This window comes from Chionomys nivalis, chromosome 18 (assembly GCF_950005125.1).
Source record: "Chionomys nivalis chromosome 18, mChiNiv1.1, whole genome shotgun sequence".
NCBI classification, from domain to species: Eukaryota; Metazoa; Chordata; class Mammalia; order Rodentia; family Cricetidae; genus Chionomys; species Chionomys nivalis.
In genome coordinates, this window is record NC_080103.1 from 4,733,066 (window position 1) to 4,758,587 (window position 25,522).

General features: G+C 51.4%; 2 protein-coding genes and 1 non-coding gene across 12 annotated transcripts; all 3 read right to left on the bottom strand.

Annotated features, from left to right (window-relative positions):
- Positions 1 to 3,543: 3,543 nt before the first annotated feature.
- Positions 3,544 to 13,717, bottom strand: Rusc1 (RUN and SH3 domain containing 1). 5 transcript variants are annotated; one of them, XM_057793667.1, is made up of 11 exons: positions 13,022 to 13,424; positions 11,515 to 12,940; positions 10,854 to 11,264; positions 10,011 to 10,109; positions 9,827 to 9,903; positions 9,576 to 9,750; positions 9,401 to 9,506; positions 9,214 to 9,260; positions 8,153 to 8,702; positions 7,172 to 7,294; positions 3,544 to 4,838 (listed from the first exon to the last, which is right to left on the bottom strand). In XM_057793667.1, the coding sequence occupies exons 2-11, from the start codon at positions 12,854 to 12,856 to the stop codon at positions 4,670 to 4,672; spliced, it is 3,099 nt and encodes a 1,032-aa protein (XP_057649650.1). In that variant the 5' UTR covers positions 12,857 to 12,940; positions 13,022 to 13,424; the 3' UTR covers positions 3,544 to 4,669. The 5 variants fall into 5 exon arrangements, with proteins under 5 accessions (XP_057649650.1, XP_057649651.1, XP_057649652.1 ...); XM_057793668.1 differs by lacking the exon at positions 13,022 to 13,424 and adding an exon at positions 13,596 to 13,717 and having other exon boundaries at positions 3,545 to 4,838; XM_057793669.1 differs by lacking the exon at positions 10,854 to 11,264 and having other exon boundaries at positions 3,547 to 4,838; positions 13,022 to 13,409.
- Positions 13,718 to 13,921: 204 nt separating this feature from the next.
- Fdps (farnesyl diphosphate synthase) lies at positions 13,922 to 23,558 on the bottom strand. 6 transcript variants are annotated; one of them, XM_057794203.1, is made up of 9 exons: positions 23,443 to 23,558; positions 22,280 to 22,442; positions 20,941 to 21,081; positions 15,800 to 16,003; positions 15,461 to 15,549; positions 15,302 to 15,374; positions 14,824 to 14,901; positions 14,605 to 14,739; positions 13,922 to 14,169 (listed from the first exon to the last, which is right to left on the bottom strand). In XM_057794203.1, exons 2-9 carry the CDS (start codon positions 22,418 to 22,420, stop codon positions 13,969 to 13,971), a joined length of 1,062 nt encoding a protein of 353 aa, XP_057650186.1. In that variant the 5' UTR covers positions 22,421 to 22,442; positions 23,443 to 23,558; the 3' UTR covers positions 13,922 to 13,968. The 6 variants fall into 6 exon arrangements, with proteins under 6 accessions (XP_057650186.1, XP_057650188.1, XP_057650187.1 ...); XM_057794205.1 differs by having other exon boundaries at positions 22,280 to 22,421; positions 23,443 to 23,529; XM_057794204.1 differs by lacking the exon at positions 23,443 to 23,558 and adding an exon at positions 23,334 to 23,436.
- On the bottom strand, positions 19,812 to 19,917 carry LOC130890305 (U6 spliceosomal RNA). The gene has a single exon (XR_009058740.1). It is a non-coding gene; the product is annotated as a U6 spliceosomal RNA (small nuclear RNA).
- Positions 23,559 to 25,522: the final 1,964 nt, after the last annotated feature.

Consider the following 25,522-nt stretch of genomic DNA (forward strand, 5'->3'; position numbering starts at 1 on the left):
GCCTGTGCACATCAGGCAAACACTGAACTACCTTCTAGCCTGGTCGTGGGGCAGCAGCAGCAGTGGTGGCGCACACCTTTAATCCCAGCACTTGTGAGGCAGAAGCAGTTGGATCTCAGTGAGTTCGAGGCCAGCCTGGTCTACAAAAGCGAGTTCCAGGACAACCAGAGCTGTTTCACAGAGAAACCCTGTCTCAAAAAAAAAAAAAAAAAAAAAAAAGCAATAAAAAAGGCAAGGTCTGGCTTCAAGCTTAGTCTGGCCTCCCAAGTGCCAGGATCGCATCCATGTGCTACTACATCTGACTGTAAGACCACATTTTCTGTGCTTTGTGTGTAAACAGGGTTTACTCTAAGTAGCTTCCTTGCACTTAAGTATTGGCCTTCATAGCAATGCTTTGTAGTGCAGGGTTTGTAGATAAGAGACTCGAAGCAACAGCAGAGGTGAGTAACCCTTATTTTAGCCATTAAGTTGCTATCTCTGTTCTAAGAAGCAGAAACTGAGGCTTCAGTTGGTTAATGACCTGCCATAGATAATGTGGAGTCCCAATCTCTGTGGTCAAGTAGTCAGTTTGTAGAAATCAAGAAGGCCAGGAACAAACTAGAACAAAATGCAGAAGGGAGAATCCACATGGAACTGAGTAAAAGATACAGTTGATCAGAAGAAAAACAAAAGATGTGTGAGCAGCACACTGCATTCCGAATTTCACAAGAGTCAAGGAGAAATATATCAAGTAGTATGGTTTTATGTGCTTAATTAAAGACTAAAATTAATAATGTAAAGGATTAAAAAATCGTCAAAGTGAGGCTAGAGATGGCCTAGTAAGTACAGCTCGCTGTACAAGCATAGTGACAGAACTTCAGTACCCAGTACCCAAGTGAATACCCAGCAGGCGTAGTGCCCACCTGTAATCCAGCACTTGGGAGGCAGGACGGAGGATCCCTGGAGCAACCTGACTGACTAGACAGGCTGAATTAGTGAGCTCTGGTCTCAAGCAATCAAGTAAGACTTGTGTCCTGAACTTCTGACCTCCAAATGCACGCACCATATGTATACACCTAAAAAGAAAAGGCTAGAGTCCCCTATTTAATTAGATAAACCCCCTCCCACCTTAGTTTTGTCCCGGTTACTCTGGACACTCAGGTAGAATGCAGTCGCTCAGACATACCAAGGCAGCTGGCCTCTGTGGCACGTACTTTCCTCTCAGCACCGCTGTGAGTTCCAGGCCAGCAAAGGCTTTTGAATTTTTACCCCTCTGGTTTTGAGCTGAGGACCAAACTCAGAGCCTTGAACTTGCTAGGCAAGCGCTCTACCACTGAGATAAAATTCCCAGCCTGAGACTCTGTCTAGAAGGGAAGAAACTCCAAGGCAGTGAACTACAATCTTAAGAGTCTTCTACAATTGAAGCTACCACTGTTAAACAAGTCTCTAATGTTCTAAATGTTTCTGTTTATCTTTTATAAAACTAAATTTTACATTGTTGTTCTTTCTTTCAAGTTGTGCATACACTTGTATAAGGCAGAGCCATTGGCTGTCTCTGCAAATGTTGTAGCGAAGGCTACCCCACACCATAGCCAGAACAGGTCAGAACAGGCCAGGGTGCAGGACCATCTGTCTCTGAGACTCTGGGCCCAGCCTCCTCCACAGTCAGCATCACATGACTTTAAATAGGAAAGCATGTCAGTGTGTGTGGACGTTTGTGTATGTGGTGTGCCTCACAGGCATGATGGTCCAGCTCTAATTCCAACCCTCAGGAGAATGAACACACACACACTCGTAGTAGTCACAATTAAAGGAGCCTCGAAAACTCATACTGTGGCTCTTTTCAGGGTAGACTAAGCACCAGAGGAGCTAGTGCAGTGCAGATAGCTGAGCTTGGATCCCCAGCATCACAGAGTAGGAAGACAGGCAGCGGGAGACAGCTGATATCAATCCCTGGCCTCCACAGGCACTCCAGTGCACACGCACTCACACATGTACAAACGTGTCCACTAAGTACATATGGACAAAGCAGATGCTGGCTGTTGTGGCACACACCTCAGGAATTAAGGCAGGATTGGGGGAAGCAGTGCCTCTCCAAAAATAGAATTTAGGCCTAGGCATGTGGCTCAGTAAAGAGCACTGTCTAGCATTTATGAGATCCTAGGTTCAATTTACACCTCAAAAAAGGGGGGGGGTCGCCTTATTCCTAGACGCCATTAAAATCCATTATTACCCCTATGTAAGACTTGTAATAGGGACTGACAGAAAGCACAGCACAAGCAGCAGCTTGTCCCACCAGGGGACAGGCAAGCCTTAAGAAATGGCAACTTCATGAGGAGTTTGAGATGTTCAAGCTAAGCAGTATCAGGAGGCTAAGGCATAAAAACCTTCATTCTTTAGGCGAGGAAGCAACGCTGAGCAGGACAGAGTCACTGAACTGACCTGGGTGTTGAAGGACTTGGGGAGGTAGGAGGACGGCAGCACTGACTAGCCTGGGTGCTGGGTTGGGTTGTTTCTCCCCTAGGAGTCTCTCGACAGTTTCAGGACAGCAGGCTGGTTTTATCCCCTCAAGGCATATCTCTTCTCACCAGCCCACAGTTCCCAAAGATAAAATCTCCCAGACTTAGTGCCTATTACACTTTTTCTTTTTTGGTTTTCAAGACAGGGTTTCTCTGTAGTTTTTGGTGCCTGTCCTGGAACTAGCTCTTGTAGACCAGGCTGGCCTCGAACTCACCGAGATCCGCCTGCCTCAGCGTCCCCAGTACCACCACCACCCTGGCTCGGCTACCTATCTGACTTTTATTGAATGGATCTGTTTCTCCTTGGTTATAATTATAGCTTCCTGGTTGCTTTGTTTGTTTTCTGTAATTTAGTCTCCATCTAGGCCACCTTTCCAGTGAGCCCCAAGACATCTTTCTTTCAGAAGATTGACAGGAAACTCACCAAACTAACCTGGGGCGCAGGTTACTAAAACCGTCACTGAGACTGATGGCATTAAATGGAAAGCAGGGTCACTTCTGTCTTTCACCTCGGAATCTAAAGTATAATTTCAGGGGCTTGGCTTCCATCTTCCCTGTCTTTATTTAGCTCCATCGGTCCAATGAAACAGCAGTGTAAAAGCAAAGCAAATGGGGATGTCGAGCCAGCTCAGTAGGCAAAGCACCTGCCATCACAACAGGGGAAACCAGTTTCATCCCAAGCACCACAATAGTAGGCAAGAAGTGACTTCCCAAAGTTACTGTCTGACTTGCATACATGTGCCCTGATACCTATGTCCCCTCACACACACACACATACAAATCCAGGAAAAAAAAAAACAAGGTGGTAGGGGGCTTGCTGATTCCGCAGAGGATCCATGTTTGGTTCCCAGAACCCACACTGGAAGCTCACAGCTGCCTGGAGCTCCACCAGATTTAATAGAGCAGTGCTTCTCTACCCCTTTGGATATCAGATATTTACATTATGATTCATAACAGTAGCAAAATTATAGTTAAAAGAGAATGACTTTATGGTTAAGGGTCACCACAGCACGAGGAACTGTATTAAAGGCCCAGCATCAGGAATGTCGAGAGTCACTGTAATAGTGACATGGTAGAAAATAAAACTCCCACAGTAGTCCTCTGACCGCCACATGAGCCATCGCAGAGTCCACCCTCTCACACAAAAAGTTAAAAGCATTTTTAAACACAAAGCCCCGCATCAGAGCCAGGTGCACACTTTTTTTCTGTTTGTTTTTCTTTTTTTTTTAGTTTTTCGAGACAGGGTTTCTCTGTGGTTTTGGAGCCTGTCCTGGCACTAGCTCTTGTAGACCAGGCTGGCCTTGAACTCCCAGAGATCCGCCGGCCTCCCGAGTGCTGGGATTAAAGGCGTGCGCCACCACCGCCCGGCTGTTTGTTTTTCGAGACAGGGTTTCTCTGTAGCTTTGGAGTCTGTCCTGGTTGCTCTTGTAGACCAGGCTGGCCTCGAACTCACAGAGTTCCTCCCGAGGCCTCCCAAGTGCTGGGATTAAAGGCGTGTGCCACCACCGCCTGGCTTCAGGTTCATACTTTTAGTTCCAGCACCTGTGAGGCAAAGACAGTTGGAGGCCAGCCAGGGCTACCTGGTAAGATCCTGCCTCCCCACCCATAAAAAAACAACAAAAACTACCTATGCTAGGGAAAAAGTACCTATCTGCCCTGGGCTCCAATAAAAGGCCTTCCCTCCTCCACAGCAGTCCCTATACCCGAAACCCACAGGAACACATAACTGTTCAACTCCCACATTTTATTGGGACAAGGAAGGAAAGGCAGACCAGTGGCAGAGGCCCACCCACCAGGGGTCCAGGCTTCCATCTAGCACTTAGCACAGCAGAAGTACATCTTAAATATATAGGCAACAAGAACCAAGGACAGACAGACTACAGTCCTGTGGGCTTGGGGCAGAGGCATGTACTATACTGCACAGTCCACGGGTGAAGGTAGGAGGGAAAGATGCTAATTTGCAGAAAGGAAGGGTTCTCTTGTGTGGATGGAGAAGGGAGTACTGTAGACAGGAAGTCCTTTCTACGCATCTGCAAGAGCAGATTTCCCCTTCCAGGTGGGTGCTAAGAGAAGGAGAGTTTACTCTAACTGTCGACAGAAATGGGTGTGTGCAGTAGGAGAAAATGCTCCAGTTCCCGAGAACAGCGGTCATGAGCTCTTCCAGTCCACAGCTAGAGAACAAGGGAGGTGTACCCCACAGGAACCAGCCCCTCCACACCATCACGCCCACAGCGAAGCCAGTCCTCATTCACTGTAGCAATGACACGAAGCACTTCCCCACGCTGGAAGCTCAGCTGATCAGGCCCTGCAGCAGTGTGGTCACAGAGAGCCCGGACAGCCCTGGGGGAAGTCAAAGAAAGAAGGATGAAGAGCCATACTGTCTATGGCAGATTACCCTGCTGGTTCAGCCCACACTCCTCCGTGAGTTCAGAAGAAACTTGGGATCACCTGCTGACATGTTGATTCTCTGGGACTCTGGCCTCTCTGAACCCGAAACTGACTCTTGAATGATTACTTGAAATTGCACTTCCCTCTGATATTAAAATTTTTACATATGCAAACAATATGGCCTCCTGACAGTGGGAAAGCCTCTCTGGGCAATCCAGCATCTCCTCACATTAGACCCACTACCAAAGCTCGCTTCTGGCTCCCCTCCATGCACTTCCCCTTCAGCTGAACAACTATCACCCTTGCTGTGGTGGGTGCTACATGTAATCATTTATCTCTTGGTCTCCCCTCCCCTCTTCACACAGCAGTCACAGATTGTCCTGAAGCACAAGTCTACCATTCCCAGGCTGCAGCCTCTCTGAGGGTTCCCAGTGCCTCGGAATGACATCCTGGTTCCACGGCTGGCCGCCATGTCGCACACGACCACACCTGCACCTTCCTGCCATCTCTCCTCCCAGACACTTACCAGAACCATTACCTCAATCCCAGGGACAGTGTCCCGAAGGCTTCCAGCTCTCTTTTGTACCCCGGCCATACTGCCCCAAACAATCTAATCCATTCCTAGCCACACATCTCTATCAGACTATATGCTCCCTGAAAGTCAGACACAAACAAAATAGGGTCGTTTTTTGTTCTCTCCCTGGCACAAAGAAGTACCTGGAATGCACTGAACAGATGGAAAATCAAAAAGCTTAATTCGGCCAGACATACTGACATATGCCACTAATTCCAGTCTGCGTTCTAGCAGCCATAGCGCCAGAGCAAGTCCCTGCCACCAAAATAAGGGAATTGATAATTAAATTTAAAAACCTTAATTCAGGACAGCTGGAGGTTATCTGCCATTGGAGGTGTCTTCCCTGTATTCCTTCTTTCTCTAAGGTGGGAGTGGAACAGAGCCTTGGTCTCTGGCTGTCCAGAAACCGCCCCGTCCATTTGACCTCCAAACCTGGAAAGGTGTGTTGCCACCGGGGTGTCTGGGACCTGTCTCTGCTTCTGCTGTTTTCTTCCTGGTTTGGTCCTACCCTTCTTTTTTGTGTTGAACTTGGCTGCTTTTTTTTCATATTGAAAAGATGACATTGCCCAAAGAGCCAACAAATAAATGGGAGTTGGAAAAAAAAAATAAAAAAAAATAAAAAGCTTAATTCAGTGAACTGAAAATACCCAAAGAAACAGGGCCTCAAAAGTAGAAATCTGAGCCGGGCGGTGGTGGCTCACGCCTTTAATCCCAGCACTCGGGAGGCAGAGTCAGATGGATCTCCATGAGTTCGAGGCCAGCCTGGTCTACAAGAGCTAGTTCCAGGACAGGCTCCAAAGCTACAGAGAAACCCTTTCTCAAAGAACCAAAAAAAGTTTGAGCCAAGCGTGGTGATTCAGGACTAGTGGTGCACACACCATTAATCCCAGCCCTTGAGAGGCTGAGATATACTGAGTTCAAAGCCAGTTTAGGTTACATGAACACACCCTATTTTGTTTTTTTTTTTTTTTTTTTTTGGTTTTTCGAGACAGGGTTTCTCTGTGGCTTTGGAGTCTGTCCTGGAACTAGCTCTTGTAGACCAGGCTGGTCTCGAACTCACAGAGATCCGCCTGCCTCTGCCTCCCGAGTGCTGGGATTAAAGGCGTGTGCCACCACCGCCCGGCCTATTTTGTTTTTTTTTAAAACAAAAACAAAACAAAAGCTGCCAGGTGTGGAGGCACACACCTTTAACCTTTAATCCCATCAATCTGGTCTACAAAGTAAGTTCCAGGACAGCCAAGGCTGTTATACAGAGAAACCCTGTCTGGGGGGGGGGGGCAGGAGGAAAAAGTCAAGAACTAATTGTGCATACTTTTCTTTAATCGTGCAGGTGGATCTCTATGAGTTCAAAGCCAGCCTGGTCTACGTGATGAGACCCTGTCCAAACAATTTTTTATTTGGTTACTTTTTATACGTACGGGTGTTTTATATGTATGGGTATTTTATATTGTATGGGTGATATATATATATGTGTGTGTGTGTGTGTGTGTGTTTTGCCTGTGTCCGTGTTCTGTGCACCACTACAGGCCTGGAACTGGAGATTCCGCTGGCAGGCTCCCAAATGCAGCCACCATGCCAGCATCTTCTTTTCCCAAAGAAGCTAAAGGCTCAAAGAAGTGAGTGTCCAGCAGTAACGGGTAGGGAAGAGGCAGTGCGATCTGCCTTTTACACACCCCCACCACTCTGGAGATGAGACAAACACAGCCCTTACCTGTCAGTCTGCGCCCCGCTGGCTGGTGCCTTCACAAGCTCCGTGGGAGGGGTCTCAGGAGATGTCCCCCGCTTCACCAGAGCCAACACACTCACTGTTGGGGGCAACCAGCTGGATGGTCTCCTAGAGGGAAGGATTTGGTCACTGAAGCCATACCACTCCAGAAAAAATTCAAGAATCCCCCAGCTGGCAGTTTGGGAACTGCTCAGAGCTGAGAGCAGAGTGGGCAGCTTTAAGACCAATGGACCCATTAGGGTCTCCACAGCTAAAGCCTCTGGCTGTCACTGAAGAGCCGCCTGCTGGATCAAGCTCTGGAATGGGTCAGGGATTTTTTTTTCTAAAGGGTCAGATAAATATTTTCAGCTCTAAGGGCGAAGGGTGAAATCAGGAACTTTATGTAGCCACTAAAATGTAAAAATTTATGAATGTGACCATTAGAGCCATAGCTATAAAAACCAGCTGACTGGGGCTGGAGAGATGGCTCAGCGGTTAAGAACATTGCCTGCTCTTCCAAAGGTCCTGAGTTCAATTCCCAGCAACCACATGGTGGCTCACAACCATCTGTAGTGAGGTCTGGTGACCTCTTCTGGTCTTCAGGCATATATATAGACAGAATATTGTATACATAATAAATAAATAAATAAATATTTTTTAAAGCATCTTTTTTTTAAAAAATATTTATTTATTTATTATGTATACAATATTCTGTCTGTGTGTATGTCTGTAGGCCAGAAGAGGGCACCAGATTTCATTACAGATGGTTGTGAGCCACCATGTGGTTGCTGGGAATTGAACTCAGGACCTTTGGAAGAGCAGGCAATGCTCTTAACCGCTGAGCCATCTCTCCAGCCCCTAAATAAATATTTAAATAAAAAAAAAACCCAGCTGCCTACCTATTCCCTAAAGGGTCATAAATACCTAGCCACTGTGAGCTCTAGGAACCAGAAGGTCAGAAAAGGGACAGTCCATGTGCACACACACCTGGACCTGAAGGCTCCGTTCTCAGTTTCTGACGGGCCCCCAGGCACACCAAATAGCCGCCCCAACCACATGCTTCTGCCAGGTGTGGTCTGTTCCGTGGGCGGAGGTGCCTCCTGCGCATCCTCAGCTGTAGTTCCGCGACACCTGGGTCCCCACCGGAGAAGAGGGAAGCCCTCAGTGCCACCAGAGGCGTAGACCCGAGATGCCTGAGTCAGCTGATCCCACCAGCTGCCTGGTGGAGGGCGGGTTGAGTGGGCTGAAGAGTGGGTAGTGGCCTCTCCTGAAGTCCCTCGGAGACTCTGCGCCAGACGTCCGCCCCACTGGAGCACAGCCTGCACAGTCTGTTGGAGGGCAGGAGGGGGCGCTGGAGGGGCAGGAGCCTGCTGCAGGCCTAGGGGTAGGTGGTGGTGGTGCTCGAAAAGCAAGTCCAGGTGGAAGGTGAGTACTGAGAGCGGCTGCAGCAGTAGCAGCAGCTCTGTGGACAGGGATGGACAGCTCCCGCGCGCCAGGGAGAAGAAGCCAGTGGGCAGATAGAGGAGGGACAGTAGACCTGGAAAAGAGCAGCCAGCATCAGCCCCAGAGGACATCCTGCACCAATCCCAGAGTCAACAAATATCTCCTGGACCTCACTCTGTGGGGCACAGATACAGGACAAGGGGAAAAGCTGGGCTACAGGACCAATAGTCCTTTTCCAGAGGGAGGCATATGCACTTAGTGTTGTTAATGGAGAAACATTATAGGTTAGAGAGGAAGCATACACAAAGGCGAGGCCCTCCCTTTCAGGGTAGAGATGGAACCTCACAGAGGAAGGAACTCACAGAAGAAATAGGCAAGGGGCCTATTCCAGGTACAGGGACAATGGATGCCCCAGGGGCAAAGAAGCCTCCAGGACCTCGAGTGGAGAAAAAGGGCTAGACAATCTGGGCTCTGGTTCTCCGCACTCTCCTCTGGAAAAGCGGTAAGCCTGGGTGAGCGTCCTGCTATCAGCATGAACCAGCAGGAAAGAGCCCGTCCTCTCCTAACCAGGAACACCCCGCCCTCCCATCCCAGCGGCTTCTGACCTGCATCCTCCTGGAGGCTGGAAAACCACAGTTCCAACTGTTTGGTGCTGGAGGAAAAAGGAGAGGAAAATTCAGGAAGGAGGTGGGGAGAGAGGGATGACTTGAAGAGGGAGGCATCTGGAAACCTTGGTGCCCTATCCACGATATGGATCCAAGGCCGAAGAGCAGTGGGGAAAAGTTCACTCACTTGAGGAGGCCCAAGATGAAAGCGTGGAAGCGGCTGCGACTGCTACTCAGCGGGGCCAGTCTGCTGACCTGGCTGTACAGGGTTCCCATGGAGTGTGGGCAGGAACCTGAGGACGAGGCTGCGGTCAGCCAGGTCCAGGCCCTGCTCCCATCGATCCCACTCCCTCACAGCTCACCTGGCTTCACAGACGCCTCCACCACACTCCAAGGGCTGCTCCTGCGCTGCCCGGTGATGAGGTCCTTCCGGAAGGGCTTCAGTCCATCGGCCACCAGAGCATGGAGGGCCGGGCAGAGGGTGCTCAGCACCAGATGCCCCACATCTGGGCTCAGCCGGCTATCCCCCAACTGGGCCTGGGGACAGAAGCAGGGCTAGCCACTACTAGTCAAGTGTTCGTGCGCCCTTTCACCTCCCTCAAAATCAACTCACCTTCTGAACCAAGTTCCGAGCAGCCCCAAAATGCGAGATGATTTTGTCCACTGAAGCACTGACAGCGATCAGGAGACCTAGGTGGAGATGGAAGACACATCAAAGCCCCTGGGGGGGGGTGCGGGGGGGGGGACACGGAGACCGAGGACAGGCCGATCTTCAGAAGGCAGAAAGGGCAAACTACCTTTCTTTTGCTCCTGCAGCTGGCCAGTCCCACTCTGGGCTTCTGCCATCCACAGCCGCTGGGCCCCGGGAACACCGGCAAACGACCAGGAACTACGTACTATGTAAAAGAAGAAGACGCGGTGACGCTTTCTTACCAAGGGTTACAAGGGACGCCGGCTCCCTTGGTCTCGTGGTTTGAGAGTCATGGGAGAAAGAACACAGCCACCTGGGGCGTAGAGCAGAATGTGTAGTCGTAGACAAACCTCAGCCCTTGCCACCCCCACCTCGGTTCCCATTGCCCTTCCTCTCCGGGAAGTTGGAGAGCCACACCGAACAGCTGTGCCTTTAAGTACGGAGATGACTGGGTGAGGAAATTGAGGGCGGTACCCACTTTGAGCACGTGAGAAGCCTCGACTAATGGAAAGACAGACAGGAAAGGGTGGAGAGTCTTGGGGAACCCACGTAGTCACCTTGCACCTTGTCAAATGCAAGGCTCCAGCTTCACCCTACTTGGGGGCGGGATTCGTGGAGGAGGTGTGGCTAGAACCTCCTGGGAGGGGACTGTGGGTCGGAACCACGGCCGCCAGAACTTCCCTAGCAGAGGGATTCCACAGAGGGTGTGACCCCAGGTCCCTAACAATGGACCCCTTAAGCAGGGCTGGAGTCGGCTGTTCAGCAAGGAGAGCAGTCACGCTCCTCACCCCTAAAACGTGGAGCAGGGCCAGCCTTCCCGGAGCCAACTCCGAGGGCGAGATCTAGCCAGGCACCCTAGAAAAAGGCTAAAATGCAGGCAGGCTGGCCCAGGACAGGAGGGGCGGCGGGCCGAGACGTGGCCCGCGGGGCTGGCCCAGGTCCGTCTTACATTGCCTGGGCGGAGGCGGTGGCCTTCTGGTCCAGCGAGGGGCGGTCGGAGGACGCGGTGGTGTTGGCAGCGGGGGGGCGGGAACCTGGCGGGGTGGGGGCGCCGCGGCGGGGAAGGTGCTACTTCTGGGGAAGAGCGGGGATAGCAGCAAGGCCAGCTCGGGGCTGGCCAGGCAAGGCAAGGCCCCCCGCGTGGGAGGAGAATAGGCTCCCACCGGGGATAGCCGCACAGGCAGCAGATGCTCCTCGGGGGGACTCCCTGCCCCCAGCAGCTGCAACCGGGAATTGGGCCACCCGGTTAGAGGCGTCAAGAGCAGGGACCTGGGTGCGCCCGCGCCCCCACCCTCCAACAGGGGGCGCCCGTCGGCCGAGAACCGGAAAACCGGGGGCCGAGGGAATAGCGGGGGACCGGCTGCAGGCGGGATTGGCGGGGCCAGGTGCGGGGGGGGGCGGGGGGGGGCCGGGAAGGAAGGTAGCGGGGCCGACAGCCAGGCAAGGAGGGGCGGGAGAAAGAGGAGCAAAGAGTTAGTCCCTTCACTCCAAGACCCACCCAGTTTCCCTTTCCCCAGAGCGCGCCCTGGCCTTGGGGCAGGGAGGACAGCGCAGAAGGAGGGGACGAGGGCGGGCTCAGGACCCGCCCTCCTACACTCTGCGCTTCTTACCCACGGCGGGCTCGCGCGGCTCCTCCGGCTCCTGCGCTGCGGGGGCCTCCTCACCCACGGCGGGGCTGCCAGCCCTGCCTTCCTCCGGCTCCCCCTCGGCGATGGGCTGCAGCCCAAGTCGATTCTTCTTCCTCCGCGGAGGGACGGGAGGGGGAGGCGGCCGAGGCGGGACCAAAGCCCACCCAGCCGGAGGGTCCCTGGGCGGGACTGGCGGTGGCTGGGCTCGGCTTCGAGACCGGAGTTCCTTAAAGGTGGTGACTTCTCGCGGGGGTGCCAAAGAACCTCCCAGGGACCCAGTCGGCGGGAGCTCTGTGTCAGGCGAGAAGACTATGAGCCAGTCGCTGCAATCTTTCTTGGCCTGCGGCACAAGGGGCAGCCCCGGACCCCGCTTGCGCTTCTGGGCCAGCTCGTGGAAGGACGTGATTGTCCGATGGGGTACCGGCTCCTGGCTGACGTCACCTTTCCATCCCCCATCAGTTTTCCCTGCATCTATTTTAGAACCAGAATTGGTGTTCAAACAAGAAGCCAATTTCCCAGATTCCGTTTTCAAGCTTGAGTTTGTATTTTCATCGATTTTCCAACCAGAGTCACTGTTCTCAATGGCTTTCCATCCAGCTTCAGTTTTCTCTGTGTCAATTTTCCAAATGGGGTTAATTTTCCAACTGGGCTCTGCTTTTCCTGCGTCAATTCTTCCATCTTCGGTCTCTGAGAGCTCAGAGGTAGCAAGATCCTGTTCCCCACTGTCGTCTTCCTCCTCCAGACCCGGGGAAGGTAGGTCCTGGCAGGTTGTCAGGGCGTTGCAGTTGGAGTCCAGGCCAGGTCCGGATGGGGAAGATATTCCGGAGCAAGAATCCGGAGAGCTGCAAAAGCTGTCCGGAGAGCAGGTGCCAGGATCCGCTGTAGCCAGAGGAGAGCCCGGCTCCAAGGGAAAAATGCTGGACTCGGGGTGGGCAGCCTCATTGCCAGGCAGGTCGCGAGAGTAGACTGACACTGGAGACTCAGGGCTAAGATCTGAACAAGAGCTGAGAGAAGAGGAGCATCCGGGATCAGAAGGCGAGGCGGCCTCTTCGTCTTCCTGGAAAGGGTCCTGCTGGTTTTCTATGCTAGGCCCGTGCTCCTGGCAGCACCGGCAGGGCACAGCTGGACTGTTGGAGTTGGCATCCACCAGGGTCCCGCTGCAGGGCCCCCTGCTTTCCTTGCCCCCTGTGTCTCCTGGAGGCGGGGGTGTGCTCAGAGGCCCCTCTCGTAGTTCAGGACGGCGGGACAAGTGCAGGCCCAGGGAGACATGCTGGAGGTGGATGTGATTGAGGTTGCAGAGTAAAGCCCGCTGAGGGGATAGCATGGTGCTGAGGACGAAGGATGCCTTCCAGAGAACCAAGAGGATCCAGCCTCTCACATCCACCTGCCTGGAAATTCAGGTGCAGACCTAAAAGACAAATATGGTTGAAACCCAGATACTGCGATTGCGTGCTAAGGGCACCGGAGGTGATTGAGGACTAGAGCAGACCTGGGAAGGATCTGCCGGCCTTGGGAGATATTTAAATGAGATTCAAATCACCAAGAACAGCCCATTAGTTTCCTCTGCAGTATTTGCTGGTGGAGTCGAACATAACCTCCAGGGAACAGAGAAAGGAGGGTCATCAGAGAATGCGGGTGTGCGCTCTGATCTTCGAGGGGGTGCGGAGCTTGAAAAAGAGTAGGGCCCAGAATAGACCCCAATCCTTTCAAAGCAAGCTTTTCCCTCCAGTCTACCCTCTCCCAGAGGAAGGAGACCCCACCCGGATGCTCTAGTCAGGTGAACGGTGAGAAACACGGCGAAGGTTTGTTAGCGCAGGAGAGGGGTCTGGGCCGGAGGATGAGAAAGCATTCAGCTGGTCAGCGCTGCATCTGCCCCAGTCCCAGTTCCTCCAGTTCCAGCCTGCAGCCTGCGTGCCCTCACCGGCTTGCGACAGCGAGGTTTGTCCACTCGCTGTGTTGTCTCCATCTTCCAGCCACCCACCACCCCTTCTTTATTTAGCTTCACAGCTCCCCTCCCATATCTCCATCCATCCGTCCACACCCATAGATCGAGCCCTCCTCACCCGCGGTCCTCCTGGAATCGACCGGTCCTCGGGTTTGTCTGCATCCCCGCCCAGCCGGGAACAGAGCAAAGGGGAGGGGTGCCGGCAAAGCCCACTGTGGCTGCGCAGCCGCACCCCTTCACGCATGGGCGTGGCATAGTCTAGGCCCGCCCCCCCTCCACACCGGGCCTGATTGTGCGCCTGCGTCACCAATCCAGGCTGCTGCAGCTTTGGCTATAAGCAACCTCAGATGCCAACTTGGCCTCCAAGTTACCACCTTCCACCCCTCCATTATAGACAAAGCCGGACTCGTGATTGGTCCAAGAATAAAACCACAGGATTCTGTACAATAATTTATTGAGATCCCTCCCTCAAAGCCTTTGCAAGCTCGAGGTCACTTTTTCCGCTTGTAGATCTTCTTTGCTAGTTCCAGGAAGATGGCTGGGGGCAACGGTGCAGAGTACTGCTCCACGAGGCTCTGGAGGCGGCTGTAGCTGTCTTCCTCGTACTTTAGGAACACAGCTGGCAGATCCAGCGCTTCGTACAGCGCTTTCACCTGTGCTACCTTCTCTGGGTCCTTCTGCCCGTAATTCTCCTGGAAGCAGGAAAACGGCTTTACTTGGCCAGGTCCAAAGGATCTGACAATTCATTCATACATTCCAGAACACTGGGAAAGCCATTCACTCCACTTTGTTGCTTCATTATGTAGGCCTGCCTCAGGCTCCCGACTGCCAAATGTAGCTCTCCTGCCTCCAACGTGTCTCTGGGATGCGAGATATGAGTATTGCCTCCCCCACACCCGTGTTCAGGTCCTGGCTCAGAATTACCCTTTCGCTATTCTATGCTGTCTCAGCCTTGGCACTGCACAGGGTTACTGGGCACTGGGTGTTGTCTGGGAAGAGGGTCTAGAACCTTCCCTGAATTCTCGGTTAGCAGCCTTCAGCACATACATCCAACCGCGCTGGGGCTGCCAAATGTCACATCTGACCCGAGGAGAGGGACAAGCCAACCCCCAGGGCCCTCTGGGCACCTCTAAGATCTGACGCTGTTGCGGAGTGGCTCGTAGCAGACACTGAACCACCAGCCAGCTGCATTTGTTGTCCTGGATGTCAGTGCCGACCTTTCCAGTCACACTGGGGTCACCGAAGAGATCAAGGTAGTCGTCCTGGCCAGCAGACAGAGAAGGAGGTGAAGCGCCGGGCCCCAGCAGGGCTGAGGAAGAAGCATGCCCTGCTGCGGACCTCCCTACCTGTATCTGAAAGAACTCGCCCATCTCCAGCAGGATCTTCTTGGCATTGGCATGTTCCTTCTCCCCATCAATGCCTGCCTGCAAGGGAACAGCTGAGGAAGCGGGACCAGGCCCCTGCCCCTCCCAATGCCTCCTGCAGGCCACTGGCTAGACCCTGTGAGGTGCCACCACGACAGCCACACTTCCACATTTTTTGGCTACCTCCTTCTTACAATACGAAAGGAAAATTTGAAGAGCAAGGTCAGGATGGACCATGAACCCGACCGACCACCTCCAAGCCTAATCCCTTACCTTGAGCTTCAATTCCCCTCTGCTCCTCCACCAGACGTAGCCCCTATAGGCCCACCTCTGCTCATCTTCCAGTTCCATCTTAGGCCCCATCAGAGGGACTGAGTGGCTTGAAGCCATCCAGTCATACGATACTCAGGGCTCCACCCCAGAGCTCACAGGACAAACAGTGACGCTGACCCTGACTTACCATGTACATGGCAGCCGCCACAGGCAGGTAGAAAGAATAGAAAGCCGTCTTGTACTTGACAATAGATTTGTACCTGAGCCAAGGAAGAAGACACATTCATGAGAGCAAGGCCCACCCTGAGTCCCTTACCACCCAGACACGGGTACCACTGGCCCTCACCTCTTTTCAGTGTATCTACCAAGATCCACATGGCCCTGGGGTGCTGTTATGAGGTCAAGGGTCTGCCCAATCTCTGTCTGATAGGAGCTCTACAAAGCAAGGGTAACAGATGGTTTCTAAGCCAGGCTTTCTCTGGAATGGAAAACACTGCATCCCGGGCCATATCCCAGCAGTTGAAACTATACAGTCTGGAAACAGGAGAGAGAGACTCCAGGTTCACAGCACACTACAGCCTTCCTCGCTGCCTCTTCTTGCCACCACACCCTTCCCAGGCCACCTTAGCAGAGCCAATGAGCCCGTGCCACAGAGGGTAGAGCCCGGGAGACAGCCACAGGGCACCTGCAGAAAGAGCTCCAGCAGGTTCAGGTAGTAGGGCTGCTCCCTGCAGTACAACTTCAACAGGCGGTAGATGCAGGCTTCCAGAAGCAGAGCATCATTGACAGCATCCAAGCCTATGCCTGGCTTCTGGTACCAGCAGATCTGTCCGCGTCGAGTGAGAGAAGAATCCATGATGTCATCTGACACAAGGAAGAAAGCCTGGAGCTGGGAGAAAGAAGGGAGTAAGGCAAGGCTCCCGGGGCCTGCTTGCAGTGACACCGCTACTCTGGCCACCGCTGTACAGGTGGGAAAGTCAGTGTGGGGACCCTGACAAGTTACAGGACCTCCTCTCAGATGCCACATGCTGATGGACTAAAATAGAGCTATGCCCCCTCTAATCTGCTCTAAGACACCCCTGCTAGCAGGAAGACCAAAACTTCAATGAATTTTTGTCCAAGTCAGTGACTGCACTATCGAGTTTTAGGCAAACCTGACAAGTGATAGTCATTTGGGAAGAGGGAGGGACCCTCAAGTGAAAAAGGTGTCCGAGCCCAACTGTCCTGTGAGGAAGACTGTGAGGCATTTTCACTATGGGCGACACCCCTGGGCAACAAGGCCCATGCCTTTGATCCTGGCACTCAGGAGTTAGAAGCAGGTGGATCTCTGAGAGTTCAAGGCCAGCCTGGTCCACAGAGTGAGTTCCAGGACAGCTGGGGTCACAGAGAAATCATGTCTCAAAACAAACACAAACAAAAACAACAAAAAACCAGAGGGAGAGAACAGAGGCAGAAAGAGCAGGTTAAGCGAGCCATGGAGAAGGAGCAGCATCTCTTCCGACATCTGCATCCCTTCCCATCCTGACCTCTTGGTGATGCTATCTGGAAGTGTAAAATCAAAGAAACCTTTCCTAGGTTGCTTTTGATCACAGTGTTTTATCACTTGAACAGAAACTTAAGACAGGTTTTCCTTTTCTAAAAAAAATGGGTAAAGAGATGACTCAGCAGTCAAGAGGTTCAGTGGCCACTCTTGCAGAGGACCGAGTTTTGGTTCCCAGCACGCACACGACAGCTCACAACCATCTGTAGTTGCCAGTTCCTGGAGACCCAATGCCCTCTTCTGGCCTCTGTGGGCACTGGACACACCTGGTACACATACAGGCAAAACACTCATACACAAAAGTCTTCTAATCATAAAAGTTAAAATTTTAGTTAAATTTTTTGAAAACTCTATTGGGCAGCTCCCCTCTCAGCTAGGGCAGAGCACAAATCATCCAGCAGCCCCACGGCATTGATTTGCACCCTCTTCGGAGCAGAGGCTGGGGATGAAGATCAGGCAGTGTCCAAGGGGTCCCTAAGGCTCCTGGAGTTCCAGGAACACACCAACAGCACCTCGCTGGCAGAGCACCACAGGCCAAACGACGACTCTTCTCCTTTAGACAGAGTCAAACCCTTTACCTGGCCACGAAAGACCACGAACTTCTGCCTTAACCTCCACATCCCTGGTCTGCCAGCTTTTCCATTGGGGAGGGACTGAGCCAGGACACCGCAGAGAGAGGCAGCACTCTACCACGCTTGCGGCTTTCCTGGCCTTACATACCCTCGTCTCAGCAAAGGGCTCTCCTGAACACAAGATGTGCTGTCCCGCTAGATGCCTCACAGTCTAGCACTGACCTGAGAGTGGTACTTCCCAAGAGTTCTGTTAGGGATATGGGAACAGAACACTCAGCACCTATGAAGCTTTTGGTTTTTGTTTCCTTGAGATAGAGCCTCACGATGCAGGGTGAGCCAGGGTGGTCTCTACCTCAAGATCTCAACTAGCCTCAACACCGAACTCAGGAGTGCACGTTAACACCAACTTCTCACAGTCAGAACACGTGATTGTTCAGCAACTTCTCAAGACAGGGCAATCTCATTATTGGCTTATTGCGCTGTGTCAGAAGTGCTAAGGACGGAACCCAGGGCTTTACACACGGCAGGAAAGGGTTTTACCACTCATTTTTAACCTGCCCTCCCCGCCCCAAAAGGATGTATATTTTTATTATTTTTTTAACTTTTTCTATTATTACTGTGTGAGGGGCAAGTGCACGTTACAGCACATACGTAGCTATCAGGAGGACGTCAAGGGGTTGGTTTCTCTTTTCATCTATCCCTAGCCTCTGGGGATGGAATTCACTTCGCTGGGCTTGTTCAGCAAGTGTGTTTACACACTGAACCACCAGCCCTTCAGCCATTGCTAGGGGCAGGGGCTGTGCCTGACTGTGGGTGCACACTGCACAGCACGCTGTGGAGACACTTACTTTCTTCTTTCTTGAGTTTCAGGGGATCAGACTCAGGTCTTGAGCCACCTTACTGAGCCACCCTGCCATTCCTCTATTTTCAGAAGAAGTCTGTCACTACGCTGGCAGGTGGTAGGGGGCACTTGGGGAAAGAAGTAGGTATAACTCTGAGTCTGAGGTCACCCTGGTGTACAGAGTCAACTCCAGAAAAGTCAGTGCTACACAGAGAAACCCTGTCTTGGGGAAACAAACAAACAAACAAACAACAGAAATCAGTACATCATTCAAACACCACAAACTGGTCACCTAATAGACCCATAATTCAATAAGTCAGTCTGAGCCAGGCATGACGGCACATGTGGAGGCTGAAGCAGACAGTTCTGAGTATGAGGCTAGCATGAGCACGGGTACAGTGAGACCCCGCCTCAACAGCAATGGCCTGGATATGCAGTTCAGGGATGAGAGTGCACTTAGCACAGACAAGGCCTGGGCTTCATCACCAACTTGGAACCCCCTCCCCACCTGGAAAAAAGAAAACAAAAATAAGCCATAGACATTCAAGGGCCAGGGAAGCTCACCATGTAAGACAAAACGATGTGGGGAGCCGGGCGGTGGTGGCGCACGCCTTTAATCCCAGCACTTGGGAGGCAGAGGCAGGCGGATCTCTGTGAGTTCGAGACCAGCCTGGTCTACAAGAGCTAGTTCCAGGACAGGCTCCAAAACCACAGAGAAACCCTATCTCGAAAAAACCAAAAAAAAAAAAAAAACGTATCCCCCCTCAGGGAAGCAGCCTTCACTCTATTATGTATACAGTGTTCTGCCCCCATGTATGCTGGGAACAGAACTCAGGACCTCTAGAAGAGCACCCAGTGCACTGAGCCATCTCTCCAGCACCCGCAAAACATTTCTAGAAGTAAACACGATGTCAAAAACCTGGGTTGTTTATATTGAGTGAGGTAACCCAGACCCAGAAAGGCAAATATCATATGTACCCACTCATAAGTGGCTTTTAGACATAAGGCAAAGAAAACCAGCCTACAATTCACAATCCCAGAGAACCTAGACAACAATGAGGATCCTTAGAGAGACATACATGGATCTAATCTACATGGGAAGTAGAAAAAGACAAAATCTCCTGAGTAAATTGGGAATGTGGGATCATAGGAGAGGGTAGAAGGGGAGGGGAGAGGAAGGAAGGGAAACAGAAAAAAATATATACCACAAAAAAGCAGGCAAATTCCGAGTTGTTGAGTGTGTTATGAGTTGTTACATGTTTCTACAAGTGTGTACATGCCACACCATGTTTTGTGGTATGCACATGCTTATGAGTGTTGGCATGTGTGTGAACGTACATACACATATACAAGTTTATTTGTGTAAGTTTGTGCTTATGTGTTTGTGTATAGTGTATGTTTGTACAAATGTGTGCTTATATGTGCATTCATATGAAGGTCAGAGGTCAACATGGATATCTTCATTAGTTTTTAAATTTTTTTTTATATTTATTTATTATGTATACAACATTCTGCCTCGACGTATGCCCACATGCCAGAGGAGGGTGCCAGATCTCAGTACAGATGGTTGTGAACCACCATGTGGTTGCTGGGAATTGAACTCAGGATCTCTGGAAGAGCAGCCAGTGCTCTTAACCTCTGAGCCATCTCTCCAGCCCCTCGTTTTTAAATTTTTATATATAGTTTTTTTTATAATAATCTTTATGTATATTTTCACACATTTGATAAAGATGTCAAAGTTAGAAAAAATATGGAACGCTTCATGAACTTGTACATCATCCATACACAAGGGCCATGCTAATCTCCTGTGTATTGTTCCAATCTCAGTAACATGTTGCTGGAGCGGGCACTTTTCTATTCATCTTGGTTTTTGTCTGCAGACGTCGCATACCATGTGCATGTCCAGTGCCCATCAAAGTCAGAGGAGGGCATCAGATCCCCTAGGTCTGGAGTTAAGACAGCTGTCAGGCACCATGTGGGTACTGACAATGGAACCCAGGTCCTCTGTGTAAGTCATGCTCTTAACCACTAATCCGTCTCTGTAGCCCTTCCGTGTCTACCACTGAACCTGTGCTAGACCCACCGGCCACCCACCGCCGGAGATCCGTGTGTCTACGTGCCCAGCACAGTTACAGACATGCACAGCTCCATGCAGACAGCGAGGAATGAACTCCAGTGTTCATGCCCAAGCACTTTCCTGACAGAGACACTGCGCCAAACCCTGGAAATCATCTGGTTTGTATGTCTGTCTGTGTTGCATGTGTTTATGTGGGCGTTTGTGCTGTGTGCACACATGGAGGCAACCAGGAGTCTCCCACATTCTCCACCATATTTTATATTTATCTTTTGAGAGGACCCCTCCGTCACTAGCTCAGTGCTCACTGACAAGCTATACTAGCTCGTGACTAAGCTCTGGGGATCTGTCTGTCTCTGCTCTCGCCAGCACTAGCACTACAGGTGTGCGCCACCAACCTGAGTGTAGGCATGTGTGCACCAGCACACGGGAGTAGAAGCTAGAGGAAGATGTCAGGTGGTCTGTCTATCACTTGACCCTTTTCTTCTTTTTGTTCTTTGAGACAGGCTTTCTCTGTATAGCCCTGGCTGTCCTGGAACTCACTCTGTAGACCAGGCTGGCCTCGAACTCACAGAGATCTGCCTGCCTCTGCCTCCTGAGTGCTGGGATGAAAGGTGTGTACCAGCACACCCAGCAAGATTTCAGTTAAAAATTTCTGAAAATTCTGGGTCTCTAGCGTGCACACTGCCAAAATCTGACCGTAGCACATAAGAGACAGACACACAAAGACATGCAAAACACAAGCTGAGGACACACTTTCCCTGTCTGGTAACTGTCTGCCCCTCTCCACACTTCTTACCAGTTCTACACACCAGCCCACAGTCAGGGCCCGCTGCAGACTCTCGGCATCCTGTTTCCTTGGCTCTACCAGCTCCCGGAAGGCTTGGAGCACAGTCAAACCCCGATTGTACTTGCCTCCCACAGCATTGTACTCCAGGACCTGAGGCGGGCAGAGAGGACAGCATGGGCCACAGATATGTTTCCTTTCCTCCTCCCTTTTTTATCCCAACCCCGCCTTGGAGAGCTCCTTCTCCAGAGTCCTGTGGCATATGGCACCATTCCCCAGGACCCACGTACCCGGTGCAGAATGCATACTCAATTTTTCACCTGAGGACAGGACTTAGAGCACCTCCACACAAAGCCTATATTGAAGACCAGGCCCCTAGTAGGAAGAGACCGCTAATTCCTATAATCGCAATACTCTGAAGTTGGATGCAGGCAGGCTGTGTGAGTTTAAGGCTGACACCAAGATATAGAGTTCAGCCAGCCTTGGCTACAGAAAAACAAAATGGCCTCTCCATCTGGCCAAATCTGGAGGGGATGGCAAGGTTCAGAGCTCTTTCTTTCTTTCTTTCTTACTTTCTTTCTTTATTTCTTTCTTTCTTTCTTTTTTTAACATGCACTGGTATTTTGCCTGCATGTATGTCTGTGTGAGACTGTCAGATCTAAGAGTTACAGACAACTGTGAGCTACCACGTGGGTGCTGGGAATTGAACCCGGGTCCTCCAGAAGAGCAGTCAGTGCTCTTAGCCATCTCTGCAGCTCCAGAGCTATGTCTAAGTCAAAGGCATGCATGTCCTCCCACTGTGCCTTCTGCCATGCAACAAAAGTACCTAACTAGAGACATCTCTTTAATACCTACACAGTATAGACAAAGAAACCACTCTCCTTGTTTTTTCCTCAAAGATAGGACAGAAACAACATTTATAAAAAGAACTCCAGACCTAGGCACGATGGCACTCTAGCAGATACAGCACACAGGCAGGGGAGCTGTGAGTTTTGAGGCCACAAAGACTAAATAATAAAGCTGTCTTAAAAAGATAAATCCAAGAGGCTAAAGAGGGAACTCGGCACCCAAGGGCCACTGCAACAGTTCCCCTGCGAAGACAGGGCTCTGTGATAACCGCAGCTTTCCTCAGGCCTCAGGAGCAGCTGCTTAAGACCAATCTTAGAATTTCAGGGCACAAAATCAAAGGCTTCCCGAGGTCCAAGGCTCCACTCCCACACAAAGCTTCCACCTTCTGCAGAGGACCCACCCACTCCAGAGGAGACTCAAGGAAAAGCTGTTCCTTCCACTCTTACCAAAAGCCATGCAAAATCCACACCTCTACTGGCTTCCTCCACCCTGAATCCCTCACCTCCTTGAGCCGGGCAATGGCATCGCCTGTCTCCGGGTGGCCTAGCTCGTCCTCAGTCAGCACCTTGACAATCTGGGAGAAGTGCTGGACAAAATCCTGCCTGTCTTGGTTACAAGCCTCCAATTTCTGGTTCCCATTCATTCTGAGAGAGGAACAAAATGCTCTGAGGGGGGAAAAACACATACACACACAAATGAGAAGTCTGCTTGGGCGCTTCCCTCCCCGAGGCCCCAACCCCAACCACACTCACCGAGGCTCCTCTGTCCACACTTGGCACCACCAGCGGGCACTGTGCCAGGCCCCCAGGACTGGACACCTATATGCCAGGGAGGGTCGTTGTTCGGAACCAAGACACCTCTCCCGGGGTGCCCAGCAGGGGGCCGGCAGCAGGAAGACCCCCGCAGATCTCAGCCAGCGGGACAAGGGCATCGTGGGTGGGCATGGGGGCGGGGGCCACCAAGCACTCCCTGCAGGAGTAAGCACCAAAGGTAGACGCTTGGAAGCAGTTACCTCTGGTATCCCCACCCCAAACCAAGCGCTTTACCTCCTGCATCAGAATGCCCGACCCTGTTTCTGCTTTAATTTAAGAATTACAGAAAGGACACACAGGAAATAAAAATGTATGTCGGAGTGACTGAGATCCAACAGATTTTCACTTCAACTGAAATGGCTAAAACAGAACGCTTTCTGCTTTCCAAGGCTGTATACACAAGGCTGGAGAGATGGCACCGAGAATTAGGGGATGGAAGATCGGTAAGTCACACTATTAATGGAGAAGCCAAGCTGAATTTCTGGGGGTAGTTGGGTAGCTGAAGCGACGCAGAGCATCCGAGGTGTCCGCGTGCAGGGTAGGAGCTCAGGCTCTGCGCTACGCCTAAGAAGGGGACAGGAAGCGATGGTGCGGTGGGCGTGTGGTCTGCCTGCCTATGATCAACAGGTGGGCGTGGGAGGGCTCAGCAGGAGCAACCCGTGGCCGCCGCACCGAGGACTTAAGAACACACCAGTCAGAGTTTAGAAACTGACGAAAGCCCGAGAGCCGCTCTGTCCGACCCACCGACCGAAGACCGGCAACTCCTACACAGCCTGGCCCTTCGGCACCTCGCAGCTTTACCAGGTCTGAGGCAGAAGCAAGAGTCGACTCCAGCCCGAACAACAACTCTCACCTGCTCCTTAACGCGACTTCTCCCGGGTCCGAGGTGTTTGCAGCTCAGACCTAAAAGTGGAGCGCGCTACGCGCTCAGGACTCTGGGGCCTGTAGTTCCCTGTCTCTCGTCTCGGTAGGTGAAACCTAAATATTAAACTACAACTCCCGGCATGCAGCGGACCAGACCGCGGAAACTGCAAGCGTGTCAAGCTGGGCGGGCGTAGCCGGGCTCACTGATTGGCTGAATGACCTCGTGTGAGTATGGGCCTTGTGACAGCTGACCAATGAGAGGGAGGCGCGCAGACCATCAGCCCACTGAGAGGTGGGTGGTGTTAGGCAACAATACACCTAGACCAAGAGTCGTGGGAATTCGGACACGTGGTTGCTGATTGTCACTCTTCCAATGCATAACTATTAGTAAGACCCCGGAATAACCAGCCTTGCAGCTTCCTATGCTTAACTCAGGCTAATCATTTCTTACATCTCTGACTCCACCTCATTTCTTCAGCTCTTAGAAGGCTGAAGTTCGAAGCCAGTTTGTGTCATACAGCTTTAGGCTACTCTGAAGACTATATGACTATGAGAAAAAAAACAAAAAGCCTTCATCCTAGGGCTGGAGATGTCTTAGCCGTTAAGAACACCAGCTACTCTTTCCCAGGGTCTGGGTTCAATTTCCACCACTTACAGGACAGCTCATTATAGTCTGTAACCTCAGTTCCAGTAGGGCTGATGCCCTCACACAGACACATGTAAGCAAAGCACCAATGTAATTGAAATATAAATAATTTTTTTAAAAAACACACCCTCTCCCGCAGGTGTCTTTTGGCTCCCATGCAGAAAAAAAAAAAAAAAGATAAAAACACAAAACAGAAATTCCAACTGTCGCCCAGAATTTGCTAGCTTACCAGGCTGATTGCTATCTCTGTATTTCCTCCCAAACTGCTAAGTATTTTCTGACCGACAAACCTCTCCACCAACGCAATAATCCCAATCAGACCAAATTAGACTACTGAATTAGAAGATGCCCAGGTGTAACGAATGCCAGCACTCCCGGGTTGGCCCCTGGAAACCATGGAAGAGGGGAAAGGAGAGCCAGAACGACCACCTGAGAGGAAAATGGGGAGGCCATGTGTTCGTTTTTTTGCTGGGCAGTTTAAATAGCGTGTGGGAGTAGTCTTGAACCGCCCCGGGGAGGAGTCACCATTTGGCGGGCTTTCCTAGAGGTGGAGTTTGGACTGAGGCAACTCCCAGGGGGAGGGGCTTGAAATGGAACTTTCCACCCAACATTCCAAAATGGATGCCAGGGGCTGGGGTGAAGCCAACCAAACATTCCATTTTGGATAAAGGGGTGTTGGCTCAAGCCTGGCTGCTTCCTGCAGGCATGGGATGATGTGGGGGAGGAGAGAGTAGAAGTTGGTGGGCTCAGCTCAGTGAGTGGTGTGGCTGGAGAGGTATCTGGTTTACTGACATCCTGGAGACCTCACAGCTGTTCCTTAGGGAGATGAGAAGGCAGGTGGCTAGGAGAAAAAATATATTGTTGTTATTGGCCCTATGAATGGGGCTAGCCATGGGAAGGGGCATTAACTGCCAGAAAGAATGGGACAGAAAAGTGCTCTGATTGTCCAGGAGAGGCACAGGTGAATAAGTGAGACCCCAGAGCAGATATGCCCTTTAAAAACAGATTTTAGTTGGTTGGTGTCCTTTTGAGCCAAGAGAGTTGGTACCAATGGTGAAGTCCCAGGGACTGATGCAGCATTAACTGAAAATTGGTCTTGGCCCAGACGGCAGGATATGCTTGAAAACAGGTGGGATTAAAATAGGCTCTGGAGATGTTAGTTTTTACCAGACCAGATTTCTTGATACAGCAGCAGAACTTTTCCCAGGAACCTGTAGGTGTCTGTAAGACAGCTGGAACAGGAACAATTTAGAAGTCAGTTAAAGGGAACTGGGAACCCTGGATCTCTGAAGATACACCCAAAACCTGTTAATCCTGGACTATTAAGTCTGTGAAGAGGCACACATGACTGTATTTTTACCAGGAAACTTAACAAATGAAGTAATGAGTTACTGGTACCTTAAGCCATCAAATGCCAATAGAC

Bases quoted from the DNA above. Each gene is read 5' to 3' on its own strand.
- Fdps (XM_057794201.1), bottom strand. From the start codon at position 22,708: ATGCCCTTGTCCCGCTGGCTGAGATCTGCGGGGGTCTTCCTGCTGCCG. The intron at 15,375-15,460 runs GTGAGGGCCAGT...TCCTTGGCTCAG, and splicing joins GGTAGATACACTGAAAAGAG to GTACAAATCTATTGTCAAGT. The intron at 14,902-15,301 runs GTAAGTCAGGGT...GTTCCCTTGCAG, and splicing joins TGGCGGCTGCCATGTACATG to GCAGGCATTGATGGGGAGAA.
- Rusc1 (XM_057793667.1), bottom strand. From the start codon at position 12,856: ATGCTATCCCCTCAGCGGGCTTTACTCTGCAACCTCAATCACATCCAC. The intron at 11,265-11,514 runs GTAAGAAGCGCA...TCCCGCCTGCAG, and splicing joins GCCGCGCGAGCCCGCCGTGG to CCGGTCCCCCGCTATTCCCT. The intron at 7,295-8,152 runs GTGTGTGTGCAC...CCTTCCCTCTAG, and splicing joins AACGGAGCCTTCAGGTCCAG to GAGACCATCCAGCTGGTTGC.